A 23223-nucleotide genomic window follows, 5' to 3' on the forward strand; every position below is an offset into this window, starting at 1 on the left:
CTGCCTCCTCCGGGGAGTGTCTGGTTAGATTTGTTCCCTCTATCTCTCCTGCCTCCTCCTGGGAGTGTCTGGTCAGATTTGTTCCCTCTATCTCTCCTCCCTCTGTGTCTGCCTCCTCCTGAGAGTGTCTGGTTAGATTTGTTCCCTCTATCTCTCCTCCCTCTGTGTCTGCCTCCTACTGGGAGTATCTGGTCAAATTTGTTCCCTCTATCTCTCCTCCTGGGAGTGTCTGGTCAGATTTGTTCCCTCTATCTCTCCGCCCTCTCTCCTCCGGGGAGTGTCTTCTGATATTTGGTTCCCCCTTGCAGGTTCTGTATGCTTGTTGCCATGTCAGCGTGGGGGCCTGCCAGTGGCTGTTAGATGACGGTCCTGCCATACAGTTTGTGATGTCCTGCTTGGAGGGAGAGGTAAGTCATTCTATGGCGGAGCCAATAGAAGGCTGACGTTTATTTCACCTTTTATGGCTTTTTCTTCCTATTTGCTGATGTATTTCTACTTCACATATTACTTTCTTTACTGAATGTTCTCTATTGTTTCTTTGGGGACACAGCTTGGGTTATGCTGCCATCTGCAGGAGAAATGAAGAGAAGGCATATAAAGTGCTGCCCCCTAGTGGCTATAACCCCTCCCACCTCACACCTGGGAGGGGTCCTCCCTTTTCCTTTTCAATCTTTTTTATTAATCTTTCGACAATAGAAAAGCAACAAAAGTGCTGTAAAGTATAGAGCATCGAACAATCCTCAAAAATGAATGGTAGGGGTCCTCCCTTTTATTGTTACACCTCTGCACATTGGACAGCTGGGCACTTTCCTGCCTGAACTGCCATTCACATTCCCCACCCCGTCCAGTCCTGGGACTTTTCTGACACAGTATCGTGTTGTGGAAATTAATAGGGCTTGGAGCATAGAAACCCGCTTCAGCGCACTCAAGATTATTACGCACCAAGCTCCATTAATAGCTTGTACTGAAAAGTACAATTGTACCGCTCTTTTGCATAACGGTTTACCAAGCGCTCGGCGACAAAAAAGGGAACAGACACGCTGGGTCATTTCGATGCCATCTGCCAGGTCTCTCTCCGGATATGTATGTATGTATGTGTGTGTATGTGTGTATGTGTGTATGTGTGTGTGTGTGTGTGTGTGTGTGTGTGTGTGAGCTTCCTGTGTCTTCTGTGTGTCTCAGGGCAGGGCTTGGTTTATTTACAGCAAGTGAACAAAAGGGAGTTACAGGGAGTGGCTTCAGACACGTATACATTCAAAAAGCACAATAGAAGCGGTGGAGTACATGCCCATGAATGGACACGAGCGAACAAAAGGGCTCAACTACCACAAGGGGCACATGGCTTTTCATTGTTCATTCATGTCAATCCATAAACATGTACTCATACTTATTAGTGGGTCCAATCATACAAGATTCATATATAAACCAAATATGACAGTGACCATTCTAACTGTTCCAGTTGACGAGGCTTCATCTGCATAAGACAATAGTAGCAGTGTTTCAATCACACGGATCCGAATGTGACTAAAAGATGCCCTCTATTAATCTTGGTAAAATAAGAATTTCCATATCACAAACATATCTCCGCAGTACGGGGCCCCGAACTGCAGACATAGATTTGTGCGATGGACTCTCTTTGCTACTAGTATTGTGCCATCTCCTCCGATGGAAGGTTTTCACCAACAAGTCTTTCCTGCAATGACAGTTAATCCGATAATCACTGTGAACAGCGATTATCAGTAAAACCGACACTGGGAGACATTATGACTATTTAACTAAAGAAAATGTCCACCACCAAAATTTCCACAACAGCCCCTCCTCTTTGACATATGCTCCCATGTGTCCCTTGATGAATCTTCTTCTTCTTCCAAATAAACAGAACAGTTCTTCTCACGATAAAACAATCCATTTCAAAAAGTTTATAAAAAAGAAAAAGATAACGGGTAAAAACAATCCATCGAAAGGAAACGACACTTGGGTTCCGTTCTTCGGGAGATGACTTCAGAGGGAGGGCATGAGATGATGGGATGCGTTGACCAGCGGTCGGGCTGGAGTCCTTGGCGTCGGATGCAGGGGCGGAATCTTGGGGCGTCTCGTCTCAGCAATCAGGACGAGGTCATCTGCTCGGGCTTTGGTGACTCGGTCGACCAGACAACAGGATCATATAGGAGGAATAGAAACAACAACATAAGTATATATACTTCTATTTTCTTCAACCAAGATCCAATGGAGAACAAAAAAATCCCCAGAACCTCCCAAAGCATTAAAAGGATTCCAACCCTCGCTAGCTATAGCTCTGGCTCTGCCTTGTAATGAAGTTACCTTATCCATATGGGCTTGGACCTTATCACTGGTGTTTGCTATACCGGAACAGCAGTCTTCCCCTATGAATTCACAGAAACCCCCCTTGGAAAAACACCCGGAGTTTCATTGGTGAGATGACTGCTATACCTGTCCCACAGGTTGTAGATCCTGCAAATCTAGTTCCAGTGGGAAAACTAAAGTTAAAGCCCATCTGTGGACTACCTGATTGTCCCGATACCCAAATTTTATTGACCAGAAAAGAACAGGAGCCAGAGCTAACATTAAAACTGAAACTGATGTTACCCTCCAGGAATGTGTCATTAAATTCTGTGCACAAGTGTCTCTTGGTTGTCTTCATGATGATACGAACGTCTGCCATTGCTGGGGTGTAATAGCTAGGTGGGGGTTTGGAGCACACCCAGCCATTAGACCTGTTTGCCATCTTGGCCAGCTGAAAATGCATTACCCTTGCTAAAACACACCAAGCTAAATATGTAAATAAAAACGATACTCCTCATTATCATTCTTGGATGGAGTTGAGCAGCTTTTTGCAGTGGATCCAGAGCCTCAAGGAAGTCGGCGTTGTCAGCTGAACCTGGTAATACCTCAGAACACCTCCGCTCCAATCCCGTCCCTTGACATTTCCTCACAATGACTCAGTCACCTGGTTGGACAGAATGTACACCGGTTATCGTGTCAGGGTCCGGGAGAGACTCCCGAACCCTATGATGGACCTTTTGGAGCTCCCTTTGCCAGGACTGCACCCACCCCGTCAGCTAAGAATGTAAAAATGACAGCTGCTGAGGAAAGTACAATCCAGGCTCTGGTTGACTCCCAAACAAAACTTTGTAGGGTGATAACCCATGGGGCATACCTGTTGGGGTAAAGAGCAATGAAAAAAACATTCGAGCCGTGACTTTCTATTCAGCCGTTCAACCTTACCGCTAATCCCTGAAGCGCCATACATACCTCTGCAAAGATCTGACCAGTGAAGTGTGATCCGCGATCTGACTCGATCGTTCCAGGCAGCCCCCTTGCGACAAACTATCTCAGCCAGGATCTTTTTTGTGGTGGCAGTGGCAATGGCATGGTGAACGGGCCAAGCCTCTGGCCACCCAGAAAACATCCGGACAGACCAAGACACGCTCGTTTCCCGGCAAAGTGATATAGTCTATCTGAATGCGCTAAAAGGGATATTCCGGTTTGGGTGGGTGCCTTCTTGGTACCGTTACCGTCTTCAGCTGCGGTAGTAAAGCCAGGGCTAATCCAATGCTCCTCCACCTATGCACACATAACCATCTTTGGCTGGTGCTCGGGGTAATGAGCCGAGTGGGCAATCATTAGAAAAAGGGATCTGGGTAAAGGGGGACCTTGTGTCTTCCTCAGGGGTCCCTGTGTCGTCACGCGTAGGGGAGGGGCTAGGACGGATGGAGTGTTGCACCCAGCGTAGGTGAGGCTGTCGGGCAGACCAAGGAGGACGGTCGCAAGCCGAGGCGGCTCCCTATTTATCTGAAAGGCATCCAGGAACGGTTAAAGCGATTCATACATGCACCTGGAAATGTGAGAGTACAACTTTTCACTTGGCATTTAATAAAAAGTATAAAACGTTATAAGCACTATCTGGAGCTCTCTCTTTCACATGGTATCGTCCCCTATGGAGTGTTGGAGTTACATGTAGGAGGATACTGCCAGCGATCTTTCGGTATCTCAGTGGAAGGGAGGAGAAGTGCCCCAGAGGAGTTAATATTGTACACGATTAGAGGCATATCTATATCGGTCTTAAGGTGAGCACCCAATCACGAGGGGGTGCATGGAGTTTGGTGATATATCGGTTGGGAACACACCCACATGTCCACAGACTTGGTGGATTGAGCACCTGCAGCTGATTATTCCACAAGCACCTGGCACTTTTTCTTTATATTAAAGCGGAGTTCCACCCTGGATTTTTTTTTTTTTTTTTTAATACCCCCGGGACAGTCAGGGCTAGTGCATTCCACAATGGCTAGCCTCTGATCTGTCCCGGGTTGCACTTACCTGCAAGACGAAATACTTACCTTGCAAACGTCTTGTCCAGCGCTGCCATCTCCGATGTGGGCAGCTTGAAGCCAGCGCGTCCTCTTCGGCGTCTTCTTCCGCCTTCTGTGGTCCCACGATGCTCTGCGCCGGCCCCGACGTCACTTCCGGGTCGCGCGCGTCACCCCTCCACAGCTTCTGGGCATGCCCAGAAGCTGTTTAGAAGGGGATGACGCGCGCGACCCGGAACTGACGTCGGGGCCGGTGCAGGCGCAATGATTCCTGGGAGCTATGACGTTCAGCTCCCAGGAATCATTGCAGAGCCAGGAAGTGACGACGGGCCGCGGCCGAGGAAGGAGGAAGAAGGAAGTAAGGTAAGTATATTTTCTTCGCTACGAGGTAAGTAAAAAAAAAAAAAATATGCGATTATCCATTTCTTTTTCAGGTGACCCGGAGCGAGAAGATGGAGGTAAGTATAAAAATAGGGTGGAACTCCACTTTAAGGACTCACAGATTATAACACCTATAAGCACTTTATGGACTATTTATATATATATATATATTAGAATCTTTTATATATATTGGTTTCAGTTTGCATGAGAGAACATAGCAAATATTGATTGCAAGGATTTTTTAAACACAACGGTATCAGCACACAGCACTTTATATTTGGTAACACTGTATGATTATTGAAGTGGGTTACACATTTATTTACATATTCAGCATTGGAATCGCATCAAAACATTGACTTTTCACGAAATAATTTATATCACACAGGTTTATTTTATTTTACATTTTTGGACAGCACACCATACACAGTACAATCTGGATTGGTCACCAATATCATTGAAATAGCAACTAGGCAGATTTTTACTCTTGCGCAACACTATTTATTGTATTTAAAGTTTTGAAAATTACCATTTTTCTGCACGGCCTTCTCCCCCCTTCTCTTCATCCTTAACAGGAAGAAGAGACGCAGGGTTCCAAAATAGTGCATCGTTTAAGGTTACGAGGACTTTGGGGGTCCTTCAATGTCTGTATTCTCCGAGTGGTTAGATGTTGGGTACCTAGAGAAATGCAATGACCTAAAAAAAAAACAAGCTTCTCCATGCAAAGCTGGCCTAGTCTGCAATAGAGAGGTTCAGTCACTGACACTGTCTGGCCTGTGAGACCTACAGTGGGAGTTGTCATCCCTGGAAGGGGAACCTTGAGATCTTAAGACCGTGTTGGCTGCATCGGTGTCAGCGAGGCAAGGGAGGGGCTATTTTAATTCCTCTAGGATGTGAGCTGACACCGGTTTACCAATGCCCTATGATAAGTCATAGTCGTTTCTGACCATACCTACCTTTGAAATTTCCGGATCCTCCGGAATAAATTGCCACTTACCCCACGGACCAGCCGGGTTGGTCGGACAATTATGCCTGATGTACCCTGACTTTCCACATCCATAGCAGACCTGTTAAAAGAACTTCTAGTTTGCCAAAGAGTTAGAAGGAGAGGGATCAGCTGTTGAGAGATAGAGACAGTGTGAGGTGGGAGGGCGTTACCAGTATCAAAGTCTGCACTGTGAGCTGAAGAAAACGGAGATTAAAGTGCAGAGACAGTGACAGGTTCAGTGTCAGCGGATCTGGCTTGTCTTGGTAAAGTTAGCCCAGTAAGAGCTTCCTCCACGCTGCAAATTAGAAGGTTATTTTGCTAAGCTTTGTTTCTAGCTTCCACAGCGGACAAAGAAAGTAAGCCTTGGTTTAAAACAACAAATTTTCAAAAACTGAAATGAAGTGTCTTTCCACATGGCCGGCCTTTGTTGTAGCAAACTGGACTCACTTCCCTCCTGTTTTCCGCTGTGAAGCTAGGAACTGTTAGGGCTACCTTGCTCACCATACTGTCGTGGAAATTAATTGGGCTTGGAGCATAGAATCCCGCTTCAGCGCACTCAAGATTATTACGCACCAAGCTCCATTAATAGCTTGTACTGAAAAGTACAATTGTACCGCTCTTTTGCATAATGGTTTACCAAGCGCTCGGCGACAAAAAAAAGGAACAGACACTCTGGGTCATTTCGATGCCATCTGCCAGGTCTCTCTCCGGATATGTATGTGTGTGTGTGTGTGTGGGTAAGAGTTTCTGTGTGTCTGCATGGATGAAATGGGTCTGTGTGTGTGAGCTTCCTGTGTCTTCTGTGTGTCTCAGGGCAGGGCTTTGTTTATTTACAGCAAGTGAACAAAAGAGAGTTACAGGGTGTGGCTTCAAGACCACCCATCACAGACACGTATACATTCAAAAAGCACAATAGAAACTGTGGAGTACATGCCCATGAATGGACACGAGCGAACAAAAGGGCTCAACTGCCACAAGGGGCACATGGCTTCTCATTGTTAATTCATGTCAATCCATAAACATGTACTCATACTTATTAGTGGGTCCAATCATACATGATTCATATATAAACCAAATATGACAGTGACCGTTCTAACTGTTCCAGTTGATGAGGCTTCCTCTGCATAAGACAATAGTAGCAGTGTTTCAGTCACACGGATCCGAATGTGACTAAAAGATGCCCTCTATTAATCTTGGTAAAATAAGAATTTCCATATCACAAACATATCTCCGCAGTACGGGGCCCCGAACTGCAGACATAGATCTGTGCGATGGACTCTCTCTGCTACTAGTATTGTGCCATCTCCTCCAATGGAAGATTTTCACCAACAAATCTTTCCTGCAATGACCGTTAAACCGATAATCACTGTAAATAGCGATTATCGGTAAAACTCGACACTGGGAGACATTATGACTAGCTAACTAAATGAAATGTCCACAACCAAAATTTCCACAACAATAGTACTAGTGAGTGCCCCTCCCCCAGACTCCTCCTCCTGGCAGTTTTATTACTATGTGGAGGTTTAGTGCAGCAGCTTTTCCCACAAACACCTTGTTGCGAGCGCAGCGGACTCATCCTGGTGACCGTATAGCGCCACCTGCAGTCACAACTTCTGTTTTAGTTCCTGTTACACCTCTAGGCTTGGGTGGGATGGGTTATAGCGTGTAGGGGGTCGGCCTCCTGTTGTCTCTTTCTCCTGTAGATGGCAGTATACCCTGGTGTCATCGAGCGGTGTGGGGAAGATGGTGTCACTGGATTTGTATTTCAGGTTCCTCTCTGGGATGTCCCTCGTATTCACATGACAGAACTGTCCCTCTTCCTGGTGTCAGTCCTCGCTCTTCGTCTCCAGTCCCTCCCGGACACGTGAGTCCCCCCAGCGTATTCTGTATTCACACATTTGATGGTGAGGGGGGTCACAGTACTAATAATGTCTGTGTCACAGGTTGTCACCAGCAGGGGGCGCCCTCCCCCGTCTTCTGACATGCAGCGTTCCGTCTCTTGTGGTGAGTGTGCCGGGGGGTGGTGACATGAAACAATGTGATTGGTGGGGTGCAATAAATGATGAATGGACAGACTGTATGAGATGCGTGTGCTCAGGCCCCGGGGGAAGCTGTCCTTTCATTCATCCAGGCTCAGAACTCCTGGAGGGCCGCTTCCATCAGAGCCTTCCCACACAGGTGCTTTCATTCCTCCCCCTCAGGCTGCGGCTACGGTGCTGGCGGTGTCCCTCTATGACTCGGGTGAGGGGGACCTCGTGTCCCAGGATGTCCTACTGAGCGCCATGAGAATGAGTCTCTCCGAGATGCCACCGGTAAGTCTGCCCCTCCCCCGTCAGTGTCCTCCTATCTGTCTGTCTATCGATCTATATATCTATATCTGTCTATCTATCTGTCTGTCTGTCTGTCTATCGATCTATCGATCTGTCTATCTATATACAGCTCCTTGAAAAAGTATTCACACCCCTTGAAATGTTCCACGTGTTACATCCAGAAAGGTAAATGTATTTTATTGGGATTTTCTGTGATAGACCGACACAAAGTGTCCATAATTGTGAAGTGGAAGGAAAATGATAAATGATACAAATAAATCTGTGAAAAGTGTGGCTGCATTTGTATTCACCCCCCTTTACTCTGATACCCCCAACTAAAATCTAGAGGAACCCATTTCCTAATTAGTAAATAGGGTCCACCTGTGTGTAATGTAATCTCAGTATAAATACAGCTGTTCTGTGAAGCCCTCAGAGGTTTGTTAGAGAACCTTAGTGAACAAACAGCATCATGAAGGCCAAGGAATGTGTAGCACCCTTGTCCTAAGCAGGGTTTCTAGTAAATTTAGTTGTGCTCGGTGGATAGCCTCGCTGATTTGTGGTCATTGGATTTTCTCCTAATCCTGGTTTGGCTTTATTTCTCCCTTCTGTCAGTAGGTGGCACTGTTACCTTTGGCCTTAGTGGGATGAATTACGGTAAGTCAGGTTATGAATATGTGTGTTTCTCTCAGCCAATCACAGTGATTGCTGAGCATGCTGGGAGAAGCTATTCATTTGGAGGAAGTCAGGTGTTCTTTGTCCTTGGTGTGTGGGGAACGGCTCCTGCTGGGTAGGCCTGAAGCCTGAGACCTAACCGTGTGCTCAGGGCTCTGTAAGGGAGAGTCTGCACACTGCCTGGAAGCATGGAGGAAAGGATGGAACCCAGAGATGAAGTACCAGAGGTGACTCTGCCATGGAGAGCCTGGGAAAGCATCCAGAGAGTTCCGGCACCTTCCGTCAGTTGCATACTGTTGCCATAGGAGACGGCTCATGCTACAAAGTACAGATTGCTGCTTCCAGCTTATAGCTCTTCCTCTGTACTGCTGTCCACCTTTCTACATTTCTGTCTAAGGAGTCGGCCAATCGGCTGCTTTTCACTAAAGGTGTCCGGGCGGTTCCCATCCCCCTCTCCCATTTCACTGAAGGTGTCCAGGCGGTTCCCATCCCCCTCTCCCATTTTACTGAAGGTGTCCGGGCGGTTCCCACCCCCCTCTCCCATTTTACTGAAGGTGTCCGGGCGGTTCCCACCCCCCTCTCCCATTTTACTGAAGGTGTCCGGGCGGTTCCCACCCCCCTCTCCCATTTTACTGAAGGTGTCCAGGCGGTTCCCATCCCCCTCTCCCATTTCACTGAAGGTGTCCAGGCGGTTCCCATCCCCTTCTCCCATTTTACTGAAGGTGTCCGGGCGGTTCCCATCCCCCTCTCCCATTTCACTGAAGGTGTCCAGGCGGTTCCCATCCCCCTCTCCCATTTTACTGAAGGTGTCCGGGCGGTTCCCATCCCCCTCTCCCATTTCACTGAAGGTGTCCAGGCGGTTCCCATCCCCCTCTCCCATTTTACTGAAGGTGTCCGGGCGGTTCCCATCCCCCTCTCCCATTTCACTGAAGGTGTCCAGGCGGTTCCCATCCCCCTCTCCCATTTTACTGAAGGTGTCCAGGCGGTTCCCACCCCCCTCTCCCATTTCACTGAAGGTGTCCAGGCGGTTCCCATCCCCCTCTCCCATTTCACTGAAGGTGTCCAGGCGGTTCCCATCCCCCTCTCCCATTTTACTGAAGGTGTCCGGGCGGTTCCCATCCCCCTCTCCCATTTTACTGAAGGTGTCCAGGCGGTTCCCACCCCCCCCCTCCCATTTTACTGAAGGTGTCCAGGCGGTTCCCACCCCCCTCTCCCATTTCACTGAAGGTGTCCGGGTGGTTCCCACCCCCCCCCCCTCCCATTTTACTGAAGGTGTCCGGGTGGTTCCCATCCCCCTCTCCCATTTTACTGAAGGTGTCCGGGCGGTTCCCACCCCCCCTCCCATTTTATTCCTGTTGTTTGTTCAAGCATAAAAGTGACTGGCGGCCATCTTTCTACCTTCTACACCACCCACCATGCCTGGTAACCTGGACCCTGAGGAGGAGTGTCGGCCTTCTCTGCCTCTGGGGGTCACCACCAGGCTTCTGGAGGTTGGGGGGGGGCGCTACAAATACGCCAGACAGGTCAGGGATAAAGTTGTGGAGAAGTGTAAAGCAGAGTGTTGGGGGTTAAAAAAAAAAAATCTCCAAGCTTTGACCATCCCACGGATCGCTGTTCAATCCATCATGGGAGAACTGCAACCCTACCAACACATGGCCATCCATCTAAACTGACCAGCCGGGCAACCCTACCAAGACATGGCCGTCCACCTAAACTGACCTGCCGGGCAACCCTACCAAGACATGGCCGTCCACCTAAACTGACCGTCCGGGCAACCCTACCAAGACATGGCCGTCCACCTAAACTGACCGGCCGGGCAACCCTACCAAGACATGGCCGTCCACCTAAACTGACCGGCCGGGCCTCTACCAAGACATGGCCGTCCACCTAAACTGACCGGCCGGGCCTCTACCAAGACATGGCCGTCCACCTAAACTGACCGGCCATGTCTTGGTAGAGGGCAAGGAGAGCATTCTTTAGAGAAGCAGCCAAGAGGTCTATGGGAACTCTGGAGGAGCTGCAGAGATCCACAGCTCAGGTGGGAGAATCTGTCCACAGGACAACTATTAGTCGTGCGCTCCACAAATCTGCCCTTTATGGAAGAGTGAGAAGAAGAAAGCCATTGGTGGAAGAAAGACATAAGAAGTCCCCATTGCAGTTTGGGAGGAGCCATGTGGGGGACACAGCAAACATGTGGGGGGGAGGAGCTCTGCTCAGAGGAGACCAAAATTCTATGTGTGGGGGAAAACTAACACTGCAAATCACCCTGAACACACCATCCCCACTGTGAAACATGGTGGTGGCAGCATCATGGTGTGGGGATGCTTTTCCTCAACAGGGACAGGGAAGCTGGTCAGAGTTGATGGGAAGATGGATGGAGGCAAATACAGGGCAATCTTAGAAGAAAAGACTTGAGACTGGGGGGGGGGGGGTTCACCTTCCAGCAGGACAACGACCCGAAACATCCAGCCAGAGCTACAATGGAATGGTTTCATGTGTTAGAATGGCCCAGTCACAGTCCAGACCTAAATCACATTGAGAATCTGTGGCAAGACTTGAAAATTGCTGCTCACAGACGCTCTCCATCCAATCTGACAGAGATGAGATATTCTGCAGAGAAGAATGGGCAGAAATGTCCTCTCTAGATGTGCAAAGCTGGTAGAGACATCCCCAAAAAGACTCCCAGCTGTAATTGCAGGGAAAGGCGGAGCTACAAAGTATTGACTCCGGGGGGGGGGGGGGTGAATACAAATGCAGCCACACTTTTCACAGATTTATTTGTATCATTTATCATTTTCCTTCCACTTCACAATTATGGCCACTTTGTATCGGTCTATCACATAAAATCCCAATAAAATACATTTCTGGTTGTTACATGAGAATATGTGGGAAATTTCAAGGGGTGTGAATACTTTTTCAAGACACTGTGTGTGTATATACTCTCCCCCCTCCCTTCCTCTCCCATTCCCCCTCTCTCTCTCTCCCCCTTCCCTCTCTCTCTCTCTCTCCCCTTCCCTCTCTCTCTCTCTCTCCCCTTCCCCCCTCCATCCCTCTCTCTCATACCCCCCTCCATCCCTCTCTCTCTCTTACCCCCCTCCCTCTCTCTCTCTCTCTCTCTCTCTCTCTCTCTCTCTCTCTCTCTCTTACCCCCCTCCCTCTCTCTCTCTCTTACCCCCTCCCTCTCTCTCTCTTACCCCCCTCCCCCTCTCTCTCTCTCTCTTACCCCCCTCCCTCTCTCTCTCTCTCTCTCTTACCCCCTCCATCCCTCTCTCTCTTACCCCCCTCCCTCTCTCTCTTACCCCCCCTCTCTCTCTCTCCCCTTCCCTCTCTCTCTCTCTCTCTCTCTCTCTCTCTCTCTCTCTCTCTCTCTCTCCCCTTCCCCCCTCCATCCCTCTCTCTCTTACCCCCTCCCTCTCTCTCTCTCTTACCCCCCTCCCTCTCTCTCTCTCTCTCTTACCCCCCTCCATCCCTCTCTCTCTTACCCCCCTCTCTCTCTCTCTTACCCCCCTCCCTCTCTCTCTCTTACCCCCCTCCCTCTCTCTCTCTTACCCCCCTCCCTCTCTCTCTTACCCCCCTCCCTCTCTCTCTTACCCCCTCTCTCTCTCTCTCTTACCCCTCCCTCTCTCTCTCACCCCCTCCCTCCCTCTCTCACCCCCTCCCTCCCTCACTCTCTTACCCCCTCCCTCTCTCTCTTACCCCCTCCCTCCCTCTCTCTCTCTTATCTCTTACCCCCCTCTCTCTCTTCCCCCTCCCTCTCTTCCCCCTCCCTCCCTCTCTCTCTCTACCTCCCCCTCCCTCTCTCTCTACCTCCCCCTCCCTCCTTCTCTCTACCTCCCCCTCCCTCCTTCTCTCTACCTCCCCCTCCCTCCTTCTCTCCCCCCCCCTTTCTATCTCCCCCCCTTCTCTCTCTCTCTCTGTATATATATATATGTAGTGTACAGATATCATGTACTGTCAGTAATGAGATATCAGGTAAAGGTGTCATCAATCACAGGGTGTTCTCCTAGTGGTGGGGATGTGGAATTCGGGTCCTCATCTCACACTCTTCCCTCCCAGGTCAGTGTCTGCCCTCCTCTGGGGTCGGGATTACATGACTGGATCTTCCACCTTCTACTCCAGCACCTCACCCAGGTAATGTCTCTGCTACCCCACAATCCTGTGTGTGGGGCCCTCTTACCTATCTTCGTGTGTGTGTGTGTGGCCCCCTATAACTTTGCAGTGTGTGCCCCCCCCTTCCCCAGCACTTTGCAGTGTGTGCCCCCCCTTCCCCAGTACTTTGCAGTGCATGTGTGGCCCCCTGTAGTACCTCACGGTGTGGCCCCCTGTAGTTTGTCATAGTGTGTGTGGCCCCCTGTAGTACCTCATGGTGTGGCCCCCTGTAGTTTGTCATAGTGTGTGTGTGGCCCTCACCTAGTACCTTGCAGTGTGTGTGTGGCCCCCTGTAGTTTGTCATAGTGTGTGTGTGCCCCCCCTCAGTATCTCGCAGTGTGTGGCCCCCTATGGTACCTTGCTGTGTGTTTGGCCCCCTGTAGTACCTTGCATTGTGAACGGTCTGTGGCCCTTTGCAGGATGAGGAACTGATTACCATGCTGTCAGATGAGGGGCCCTTGCTCTGGCGCAGTGTCTGCCTCATCTTAGGATTTGGAAGCTCCAAAACACAGCTGGAAGGGGACACTCCGCGTGGGAGGGACTGCAAACCGCCCGACTGGAGCCTGCTATCCGTGCGTGGTGAGTTATAGGGGAGGGGCGGAGAGCCTGCAGCAGAATAATGTGGGAGGAGGCAGAGACCCTCCAGTTGGAATAATGTGGGAGGAGTCGGGGGACCAGAGCAGAGATCCTCCAGTTGGAATGATATGGGAGGAGTCGGGGAACGGAGAAGAGATCCTCCAGTTGGAATAATGTGGGAGGAGCCAGGGACTGGAGCAGTCTCTCCAGTTGGAATAATGTGGGAGGAGTCAGGGACCAGAGCAGAGATCCTCCAGTTGGAATAATGTGGGAGGAGTCGGGGGACCAGAGCAGAGATCCTCCAGTTGGAATGTTATGGGAGGAGTCGGGAAACGGAGAAGAGATCATCCAGTTGGAATGTTATGGGAGGAGTAGGGGAACAGAGAAGAGATCATCCAGTTGGAATGTTATGGGAGGAGTCGGGAAACGGAGAAGAGATCATCCAGTTGGAATAATGTGGGAGGAGTAGGGGAACAGAGAAGAGATCATCCAGTTGGAATAATGTGGGAGGAGTCGGGGGACCGGATCAGAGATCCTCCAGTTGGAATGATATGGGAGGAGTCGGGGGACCGGATCAGAGATCCTCCAGTTGGAATGATATGGGAGGAGTCAGGGACCAGAGCAGAGATCCTCCAGTTGGAATGATATGGGAGGAGTCAGGGACTGGAGCAGAGATCCTCCAGTTGGAATGATATGGGAGGAGTCAGGGACTGGAGCAGAGATCCTCCAGTTGGAATAATGTGGGAGGAACGGGGACCGGAGCAGAGATCCTCCAGTTGGAATAATGTGGGAGGAACGGGGACCGGAGCAGAGATCCTCCAGTTGGAATGATATAGGAGGAGTCAGGGACTGGAGCAGAGATCCTCCAGTTGGAATAATGTGGGAAGAGTCAGGGACTGGAGCAGAGATCCTCTAGTTGGAATAATGTGGGAGGAGCCGGGGACCGGAGCAGAGATCCTCCAGTTGGAATAATGTGGGAGAAGCCGGGGACCGGATCAGAGATCCTCCAGTTGGAATGATATGGGAGGAGCCGGGGACCGGATCAGAGATCCTCCAGTTGGAATGATATGGGAGGAGTCGGGGACCGGAGCAGAGATCCTCCAGTTGGAATAATGTGGGAGGGGCCGGGGACCGGAGCAGAGATCCTCCAGTTGGAATAATGTGGGAGGAGCCGGGGACCGGAGCAAAGATCCTCCAATTAGAGTAATGTGGGAGGAGCTGGTGTCTCTCAGGGTCCCATCATGTAAGGTATATTCTTGTGTTGTAGGAGTGGTCACCTTCCTCCATGTGGCGCTCATGATCTCCATGAAGTCTCCGGAGAGTTTCCTCAATCTGCTGGGAAAGCCACAAAGTACTGTGATTGGTGTGCTGAATCATCTGCTGAGCCCCGCCTTCCTGGGTCATGTGACAGAAGCGTAAGTCTCCTCCCCTCCGGATCACGTATGATGGTAATGTATGGGGCCCCTCCCTATAGTCAGTCCGGGGGGGGGGGTCTGATGGTAATGTATGGGGCCCCTCCCTATAGTCAGTCCGGGGAGGCTCTGATGGTAATGTATGGGGCCCCTCCCTATAGTCAGTCCGGGGAGGCTCTGATGGTAATGTATGGGGCCCCTCCCTATAGTCAGTCCGGGGGGGGGCTCTGATGGTAATGTATGGGGCCCCTCCCTATAGTCAGTCCGGGGGGGCTCTGATGGTAATGTATGGGGCCCCTCCCTATAGTCAGTCCGGGGAGGCTCTGATGGTAATGTATGGGGCCCCTCCCTATAGTCAGTCCGGGGGGCTCTGATGGTAATGTATGGGGCCCCTCCCTATAGTCAGTCCGGGGGGGCTCTGATGGTAATGTATGGGGCCCCTCCCTATAGTGAATCTGGAGGGGGCTCTGATGGTAATGTATGGGGCCCCTCCCTGTAGTCAGTCCGGGGGGGGGGGGGGGTCTGATGGTAATGTATGGGGCCCCTCCCTGTAGTCAGTCCGGGGGGCTCTGATGGTAATGTATGGGGCCCCTCCCTATAGTCAGTCCGGGGGGGGGCTCTGATGGTAATGTATGGGGCCCCTCCCTATAGTCAGTCCGGGGGGGGTCTGATGGTAATGTATGGGGCCCCTCCCTGTAGTCAGTCTGGGGGGCTATGATAGTAATGTATGGGGCCCCTCCCTATAGTCAGTCCGGGGGGGGGTCTGATGGTAATGTATGGGGCCCCTCCCTGTAGTCAGTCCGGGGGGGGGGGTCTGATGGTAATGTATGGGGCCCCTCCCTATAGTCAGTCCGGGGGGGGTCTGATGGTAATGTATGGGGCCCCTCCCTGTAGTCAGTCCGGGGGGGGGGTCTGATGGTAATGTATGGGGCCCCTCCCTATAGTCAGTCCGGGGGGGGTCTGATGGTAATGTATGGGGCCCCTCCCTGTAGTCAGTCCGGGGGGGGGGGGTCTGATGGTAATGTATGGGGCCCCTCCCTATAGTCAGTCCGGGGGGGGTCTGATGGTAATGTATGGGGCCCCTCCCTGTAGTCAGTCCGGGAGGGGGGTCTGATGGTAATGTATGGGGCCCCTCCCTATAGTCAGTCCGGGGGGGGTCTGATGGTAATGTATGGGGCCCCTCCCTGTAGTCAGTCATTTACATACATCTTTCTGATAGAGACTCCTCCCCTTACTATCACCAATCAGATAAGTATCTTCTGATCCCGGCTCTCTCTCTCCACAGCTGTCAGGTGAATGGATGGGATGTCTCCGGGACGCTCTCCGATGTCGTATGTCTCGTCTCTCAGCTACTCTGCGTCCCCCTTTCCCAGGATGTCCCCCCTGAAACCATGAGGGAGATAGAGGGGTCCCTCCAACAGCAGCACACCATCACTTCCCTCCTACAGGTGACCCCCACATTTATTACTGACCTGAAACAGAAATCTCTGTCCTGAGGAACCCCTAAAATCACATCATTGGGATAGATGGGAATTCACTGACTGGTGGGTTATACTGCCCCCTACAGGAGAAATAATGGTCACCAGGATAACCCCAACCATCATTTCTCTCCATCCATGAAGTCTGTCCATCCAGTCACAGCTCCTGGAAGTCTGTCCATCCAGTCACAGCTCCTGGAAGTCTGTCCATCCAGTCACAGCTCCTGGAAGTCTGTCCATCCAATCACAGCTCCTGGAAGTCTGTCCATCCAGTCAGAGCTCCTGGAAGTCTGTCCATCCAGTCAGAGCTCCTGGAAATCTGTCCATCCAGTCAGAGCTCCTGGAAGTCTGTCCATCCAGTCAGAGCTCCTGGAAGTCTGTCCATCCAGACAGAGCTCCTGGAAGTCTGTCCATCCAGTCAGTGCTCCTGGAAGTCTGTCCATCCAGTCACAGCTCCTGGAAGTCTGTCCATCCAGTCACAGCTCCTGGAAGTCTGTCCATCCAATCACAGCTCCTGGAAGTCTGTCCATCCAGTCAGAGCTCCTGGAAGTCTGTCCATCCAGTCAGAGCTCCTGGAAGTCTGTCCATCCAGTCAGAGCTCCTGGAAGTCTGTCCATCCAGTCAGAGCTCCTGGAAGTCTGTCCATCCAGACAGAGCTCCTGGAAGTCTGTCCATCCAGTCAGTGCTCCTGGAAGTCTGTCCATCCAGTCAGAGCTCCTGGAAGTCTGTCCATCCAGTCAGAGCTCCTGGAAGTCTGTCCATCCAGTCACAGCTCCTGGAAGTCTGTCCATCCAGTCAGAGCTCCTGGAAGTCTGTCCATCCAGTCAGAGTTCCTGGAAGTCTGCCCATCCAGTCAGAGCTCCCATCATGGTGTCTTTTAAACAGTAGCTGTGGCAAAAATTTCAGGCTCCCAAGATTTCTACATAAATTCTCCGTATCGGACATCGCCTCCCTTCTCCTGAGAATCCTCGTATCGGACATCGCCTCCCTTCTCCTGAGAATCCTCGTATCGGACATCGCCTCCCTTCTCCTGAGAATCCTCGTATCGGACATCGCCTCCCTTCTCCTGAGAATTCCCGTATCGGACATCGCCTCCCTTCTCCTGAGAATCCTCGTATCGGACATCGCCTCCCTTCTCCTGAGAATTCCCGTATCGGACATCGCCTCCCTTCTCCTGAGAATCCTCGTATCGGACATCGCCTCCCTTCTCCTGAGAATCCTCGTATCGGACATCGCCTCCCTTCTCCTGAGAATTCCCATATCTGACATCGCCTCCCTTCTCCTGAGAATCCTTGTATCGGACATCGCCTCCCTTCTCCTGAGAATCCTCGTATCGGACATCGCCTCCCTTCTCCTGAGAATTCCCGTATCGGACATTGCCTCCCTTCTCCTGAGAATCCTCGTATCGGACATCGCCTCCCTTCTCCTGAGAATCCTCGTATCGGACATCGCCTCCCTTCTCCTGAGAATCCTCGTATCGGACATCGCCTCCCTTCTCCTGAGAATCCTCGTATCGGACATCGCCTCCCTTCTCCTGAGAATCCTCGTATCGGACATCGCCTCCCTTCTCCTGAGAATCCTCGTATCGGACATCGCCTCCCTTCTCCTGAGAATCCTCGTATCGGACATCGCCTCCCTTCTCCTGAGAATCCTCGTATCGGACATCGCCTCCCTTCTCCTGAGAATCCTCGTATCGGACATCGCCTCCCTTCTCCTGAGAATCCTCGTATCGGAAATCGCCTCCCTTCTCCTGAGAATCCCTGTATTGGACATTGCCTCCCTTCTCCTGAGAATCCCCGTATCGGACATCGCCTCCCTTCTCCTGAGAATCCCCGTATCGGACATCGCCTCCCTTCTCCTGAGAATCCCTGTATTGGACATCGCCTCCCTTCTCCTGAGAATCCTCGTATCGGACATCGCCTCCCTTCTCCTGAGAATCCCCGTATCGGACATCGCCTCCCTTCTCCTGAGAATCCCCGTATCGGACATCGCCTCCCTTCTCCTGAGAATCCTCGTATCGGACATCGCCTCCCTTCTCCTGAGAATCCTCGTATCGGACATCGCCTCCCTTCTCCTGAGAATTCCCGTATCGGACATCGCCTCCCTTCTCCTGAGAATCCTCGTATCGGACATCGCCTCCCTTCTCCTGAGCAATTCTCTGACTTCTCTGGACATCACAGACTTGCTGGTCTTCATCTTTCCAGCCCCTCAAGCTTTGCACTTCTCAGTTTATAGCCCAAACCTTCCACCCTCGCCTGTTCCTCAGGTCTTCTAGTGTAACCTTCCACCCTCGCCGGTTCCTCAGGTCTTCTAGTGTAACCTTCCACCCTCGCCTGTTCCTCGGGTCTTCTAGCGTAACCTTCCACACTCGCCTGTTCCACAGGTGTTCTAGTGTAACCTTCCACACTCGCCTGTTCCACAGGTGTTCTAGTGTAACCTTCCACCCTCGCCTGTTCCTCGGGTCTTCTAGCGTAACCTTCCACCCTCGCCTGTTCCTCGGGTCTTCTAGCGTAACCTTCCACCCTCGCCGGTTCCTCAGGTCTTCTAGTTCCACCCTCGCCGGTTCCTCAGGTCTTCTAGTTCCACCCTCGCCGGTTCCTCAGGTCTTCTAGTTCCACCCTCGCCGGTTCCTCAGGTCTTCTAGTTCCACCCTCGCCTGTTCCTCAGGTCTTCTAGTGTTGGTTCCTCTCTGCTCTCTGGCACCCCCAGTCTGGTTCTCTTAGCTGTCTTCTTTTCAGGGAATGGTCCATGCAGGTTTTTGTTGGACAACATGCCCTGGACTGTCTAGAAGTTGCAGTGGTTTGGGTGGATCCTGAACCTTAGTAAATCATTGCTAGGTTTGACTCCTCTACGTTTGATGTATTTGGGTGTAGTCCTGGACACGGCTCAACCAGATTATTTCTTCCTCCAGATTACCTTCACTCTATTGGTCTGTGATTAGGGCTTCCTGTCCCGGAGTCACCCCATTTCAGTTGTATGAGAGTCCTGGGCCTGGTCTCATAGAAACATAGAATGTGTCGGCAGATAAGAACCATTTGGCCCATCTAGTCTGCCCAATATATCTGAATCCTATGAATAGTCCCTGGCCCTATCTTATATGAAGGATAGCCTTATGCCTATCCCATGCATGCTTAAACTCCTTCACTGTATTTGCAGCTACCACTTCTGCAGGAAGGTTATGCCATGCATCCACTACTCTCTCAGTAAAGTAATACTTCCTCATATTACTTTTAAACCTTTGCCCCTCTAATTTAAAACTGTGTCCTCTTGTGGTAGTTTTTCTTCTTTTAAATATGCTCTCCTCCTTTACCGAGTTGATTCCTTTTATGTATTTAAAAGTTTCTATCATATCCCCTCTGTCTCTTCTTTCTTCCAAGCTATACATGTTAAGGTCCTTTAATCTTTCCTGGTAAGTTTTTTTCCTGCAATCCATGTACTAGTTTAGTAGCTCTTCTCTGAACTCTCTCTAGAGTATCTATATCCTTCTGGAGATATGGCCTCCAGTACTGCGCACAATACTCCAAGTGAGGTCTCACCAGTGTTCTGTACAGCGGCATAAGCACTTCTCTCTTTCTACTGTTTATACCTCTCCCTATACATCCAAGCATTCTGCTGGCATTTCGTGCTGCTCTATTACATTGTCTTCCCACCTTTAAGTCTTCTGAAATAATTACTCCTAAATCCCTTTCCTCAGATACTGAGGTCAGGACTGTGTCAAATATTCTATATTCTGCCCTTGGGTTTTTACACCCCAGGTGCATTATCTTGCACTTATCCACATTAAATTTCAGTTGCCAGAGTTCTGACCATTCTTCTAGTTTTCCTAAATCCTTTTCCATTTGGCGTTTACCTCCAGGAACATCAACCCTGTTACATATCTTTGTGTCATCAGCAAAAAGACAAACCTTACCATCGAGGCCTTTTGCAATATCACTTATGAAGATATTAAACAAAATTGGTCCCAGTACAGATCCCTGAGGTACCCCACTGGTAACATGACCTTGTTCTGAATGTTCTCCATTGACTACAACCCTCTGTTGTCTGTCGCTCAGCCACTGCCTAATCCACTCAACAATATGGGAGTCCATGCTCAATGACCGCAGTTTATTGATAAGTCTTCTATGTGGGACAGTGTCAAAAGCCTTACTAAAATCTAGATATGCAATGTCTACTGCACCTCCACCGTCTATTATTTTAGTCACCCAGTCAAAAAAATCTATAAGATTTGTTTGACATGATCTCCCTGAAGTAAACCCATGTTGTTTTTCATCTTGCAATCCATGGGATTTAAGATGTTCCACAATCCTATCCTTTAATAGGGTTTCCATTAATTTGCCTACTATTGATGTCAGACTCACTGGTCTATAGTTGCTCGATTCCTCCCTACTACCTTTCTTGTGAATGGGCACGACATTTGCCAATTTCCAATCTTCCGGGACGACTCCTGTTACTAATGATTGGTTAAATAAATCTGTTAATGGTTTTGCCAGCTCACCACTAAGCTCTTTTAATAATTTTGTATGTATCTCATCAGGACCCTGTGACTTATTTGTCTTCACTTTAGACAGCAATCTTAGAACGTCTTCCTCTGTAAAGACACATGCATCAAATGATTCATTAGTCATCCTTTCAAGTGGAGGTCCTTTTCCTTCTTTTTCTTCTGTAAAAACTTAACAGAAGTATTCATTAAGGCAGTCGGCTAGCCCTTTATTCTCTTCTACATACCTTCCGTCCTTTGTTTTTAATTTAGTTATTCCTTGTTTTAATTTCCTTTTTTCATTTATATATCTGAAGAATGTCTTATCCCCCTTTTTCATAGACTGAGCTAGTTTTTCTTCTGCCTGCGCTTTAGAAGTTCTTATAACTTGCTTGGCCTCTTTCTGCCTAATCTTGTAGATTTCCTTATCTTCATTGCTCTGGGTTTTTTTATAATTACAAAATGCTAGCTTTTTATTTTTAATGATTTGGGCCACTTCTGCTGAGTACCACAGTGGTCTCTTCCTTTTTTTGCTTTTACTGACAAGTCTAATGCAATTTTCTGTTGCCTTCAATAATGCACCTTTTAAGTAGTCCCATTTCTCCTGGACTCCATGTAATCCGTTCCAGTCTGATAAGGACTCATTTATGACAAATTTCATTTTTGAAAAGTCTGTTTTTCTAAAATCTAAAACTTTTGTTTTTGTGTGGTGTGATTCTTTCACAGTTCTTATATTAAACCACACTGACTGGTGATCACTAGATCCCAAGGTTTCGCCTACATTGACATCATATACCGAATCCCCATTTGTGAATACCAAATCCAAAATGGCCTCCCTCCAGGTTGGCTCCTCAACCACTTGTTGCAGAGACAACCCCAGTAGGGAATTTAGAATATCTGTACTCCTGGTAGAACTTGCTATTTTGGTTTTCCAGTTTATATCTGGAAGATTGAAATCTCCCATAATGATAACTTCTCCTTTCATTGTCATTTTAGCTATTTCTTCAACCAGTAGATCATCTAGTTCTTTAACTTGACCAGGTGGTCTATATATCACACCTACACGAGTTACTGCATGATTAGCAAACTGCAACGTAACCCAAACTGACTCTATGTTGGCCTCACCAACTTGTATTAGGTTAGATTTAATGCTATCTTTCACATACAGGGCCACTCCTCCTCCTTTCTTGCCTTCTCTGTCTCTTCTGTATAAAGAGTACCCTGGTATGGTTATGTCCCAGTCATTTCTTTCATTAAACCATGTCTCCGTAACAGCCACTAAATCTACATTCTCAGATGCCATTATTGACCCAAGTTCATTGATTTTTTTACCTAAACTGCGAGCATTTGCAGACAGGACTCTGAGCTTATCATTTCTTAACCTCTGTGCTTCTGACCTGTTCTGGCATTGTTTCGGGGGGCAATTAGACTCTTGTAATTCCACTCTTTTGCCCCCCCTTCCTAGTTTAAATACTCTTTCGCAAATTCTTGGAGTTGTTCACTAAGTACATTTGTTCCTTTGAGAGAAAGATGCAAACCATCTTTTTTGTACAGTTCCTTTCTATTCCAAGTAGAGCTATCATGAGAAACAAAGCCAAATCCTTGCTCTTGACACCATTTACTAAGCCATATGTTGAACTCCTTTATGCGCCTCTGCCTATCATTCTGAACATTATGCACAGGCAGAACTTCAGAAAATGAAATGGTGGATGCAAAATCCTGTATGTCATTTCCAAGTGTGATAAAAGATTTTTTCACCTCTGACACTTCATTGCAAGCCAGGTCATTTGTCCCTAGATGGACAATAACATCCACGTCCCCTTCCTGCTTTGCTTGCTTAACAATATTAATAATACGTCTTCTATCTCGTCTAGCAGTAGCACCAGGGAGACATCTCACAAAACCATTTTCTTTAAGCTCCACACTTCTTATGATTGAATCACCCAGCAACAGCTGCTTCCTTTGAGACTTCACTTTATCTTTTTTGTCCTTGGCTGCAGTCTTGCATACATTAGACATAGGAGTCGATGGTTTCTCACCCTCTGTGCTTGAGTCCATATCCATGTTGTCCTTACATTCTGAGAGTGCTGCAAATGAATTTTGGAGAACCACCGACTGTGGGACATGTCTTCTATCCACCACTCTAAGTCTTCCAGAACCTACAGTAACCCATCTGCCATTTCTGGGGGTCCTCTGTGGCAGTGGCATTGCAGCAGTCCCAGCTGGAGTTTGTTTAACAGATAATTTAAATATCTCTGATTTCAAAAATGCAATTTCCTGCTGCAGTAAGGAGAATTGTCTACAGATCTGACAGCATCCGAATCTCCAAAGAGTGGAACATGAAATAAATGCACAACAATTCCTGCACTGAACCAAGTCTGCCATTTTAAAGAGGAGAGAAAAAAAAATTTGTAAATTTAAGTCAAACAAATCTTACCTTTTTTTTTTCTTTTTCC

General features: G+C 49.1%; 1 protein-coding gene across 1 annotated transcript in view; it reads left to right on the forward strand.

The window, feature by feature from the left end:
* STK36 (serine/threonine kinase 36) overlaps positions 1-23223 on the forward strand; it is a 98533-nt gene that overhangs the window by 61701 nt on the left and 13609 nt on the right. The window contains 8 exon segments of the mRNA XM_082259940.1: positions 309-407; positions 7464-7558; positions 7638-7698; positions 7896-8006; positions 12732-12806; positions 13244-13403; positions 14668-14815; positions 16098-16260. Of these exon segments, the coding sequence (XP_082116066.1) occupies positions 309-407; positions 7464-7558; positions 7638-7698; positions 7896-8006; positions 12732-12806; positions 13244-13403; positions 14668-14815; positions 16098-16260 (912 nt within the window).

Source organism: Pelophylax lessonae, assembly GCF_965119305.1.
Source record: "Pelophylax lessonae genome assembly, chromosome: 6".
Lineage (NCBI taxonomy): Eukaryota > Metazoa > Chordata > Amphibia > Anura > Ranidae > Pelophylax > Pelophylax lessonae.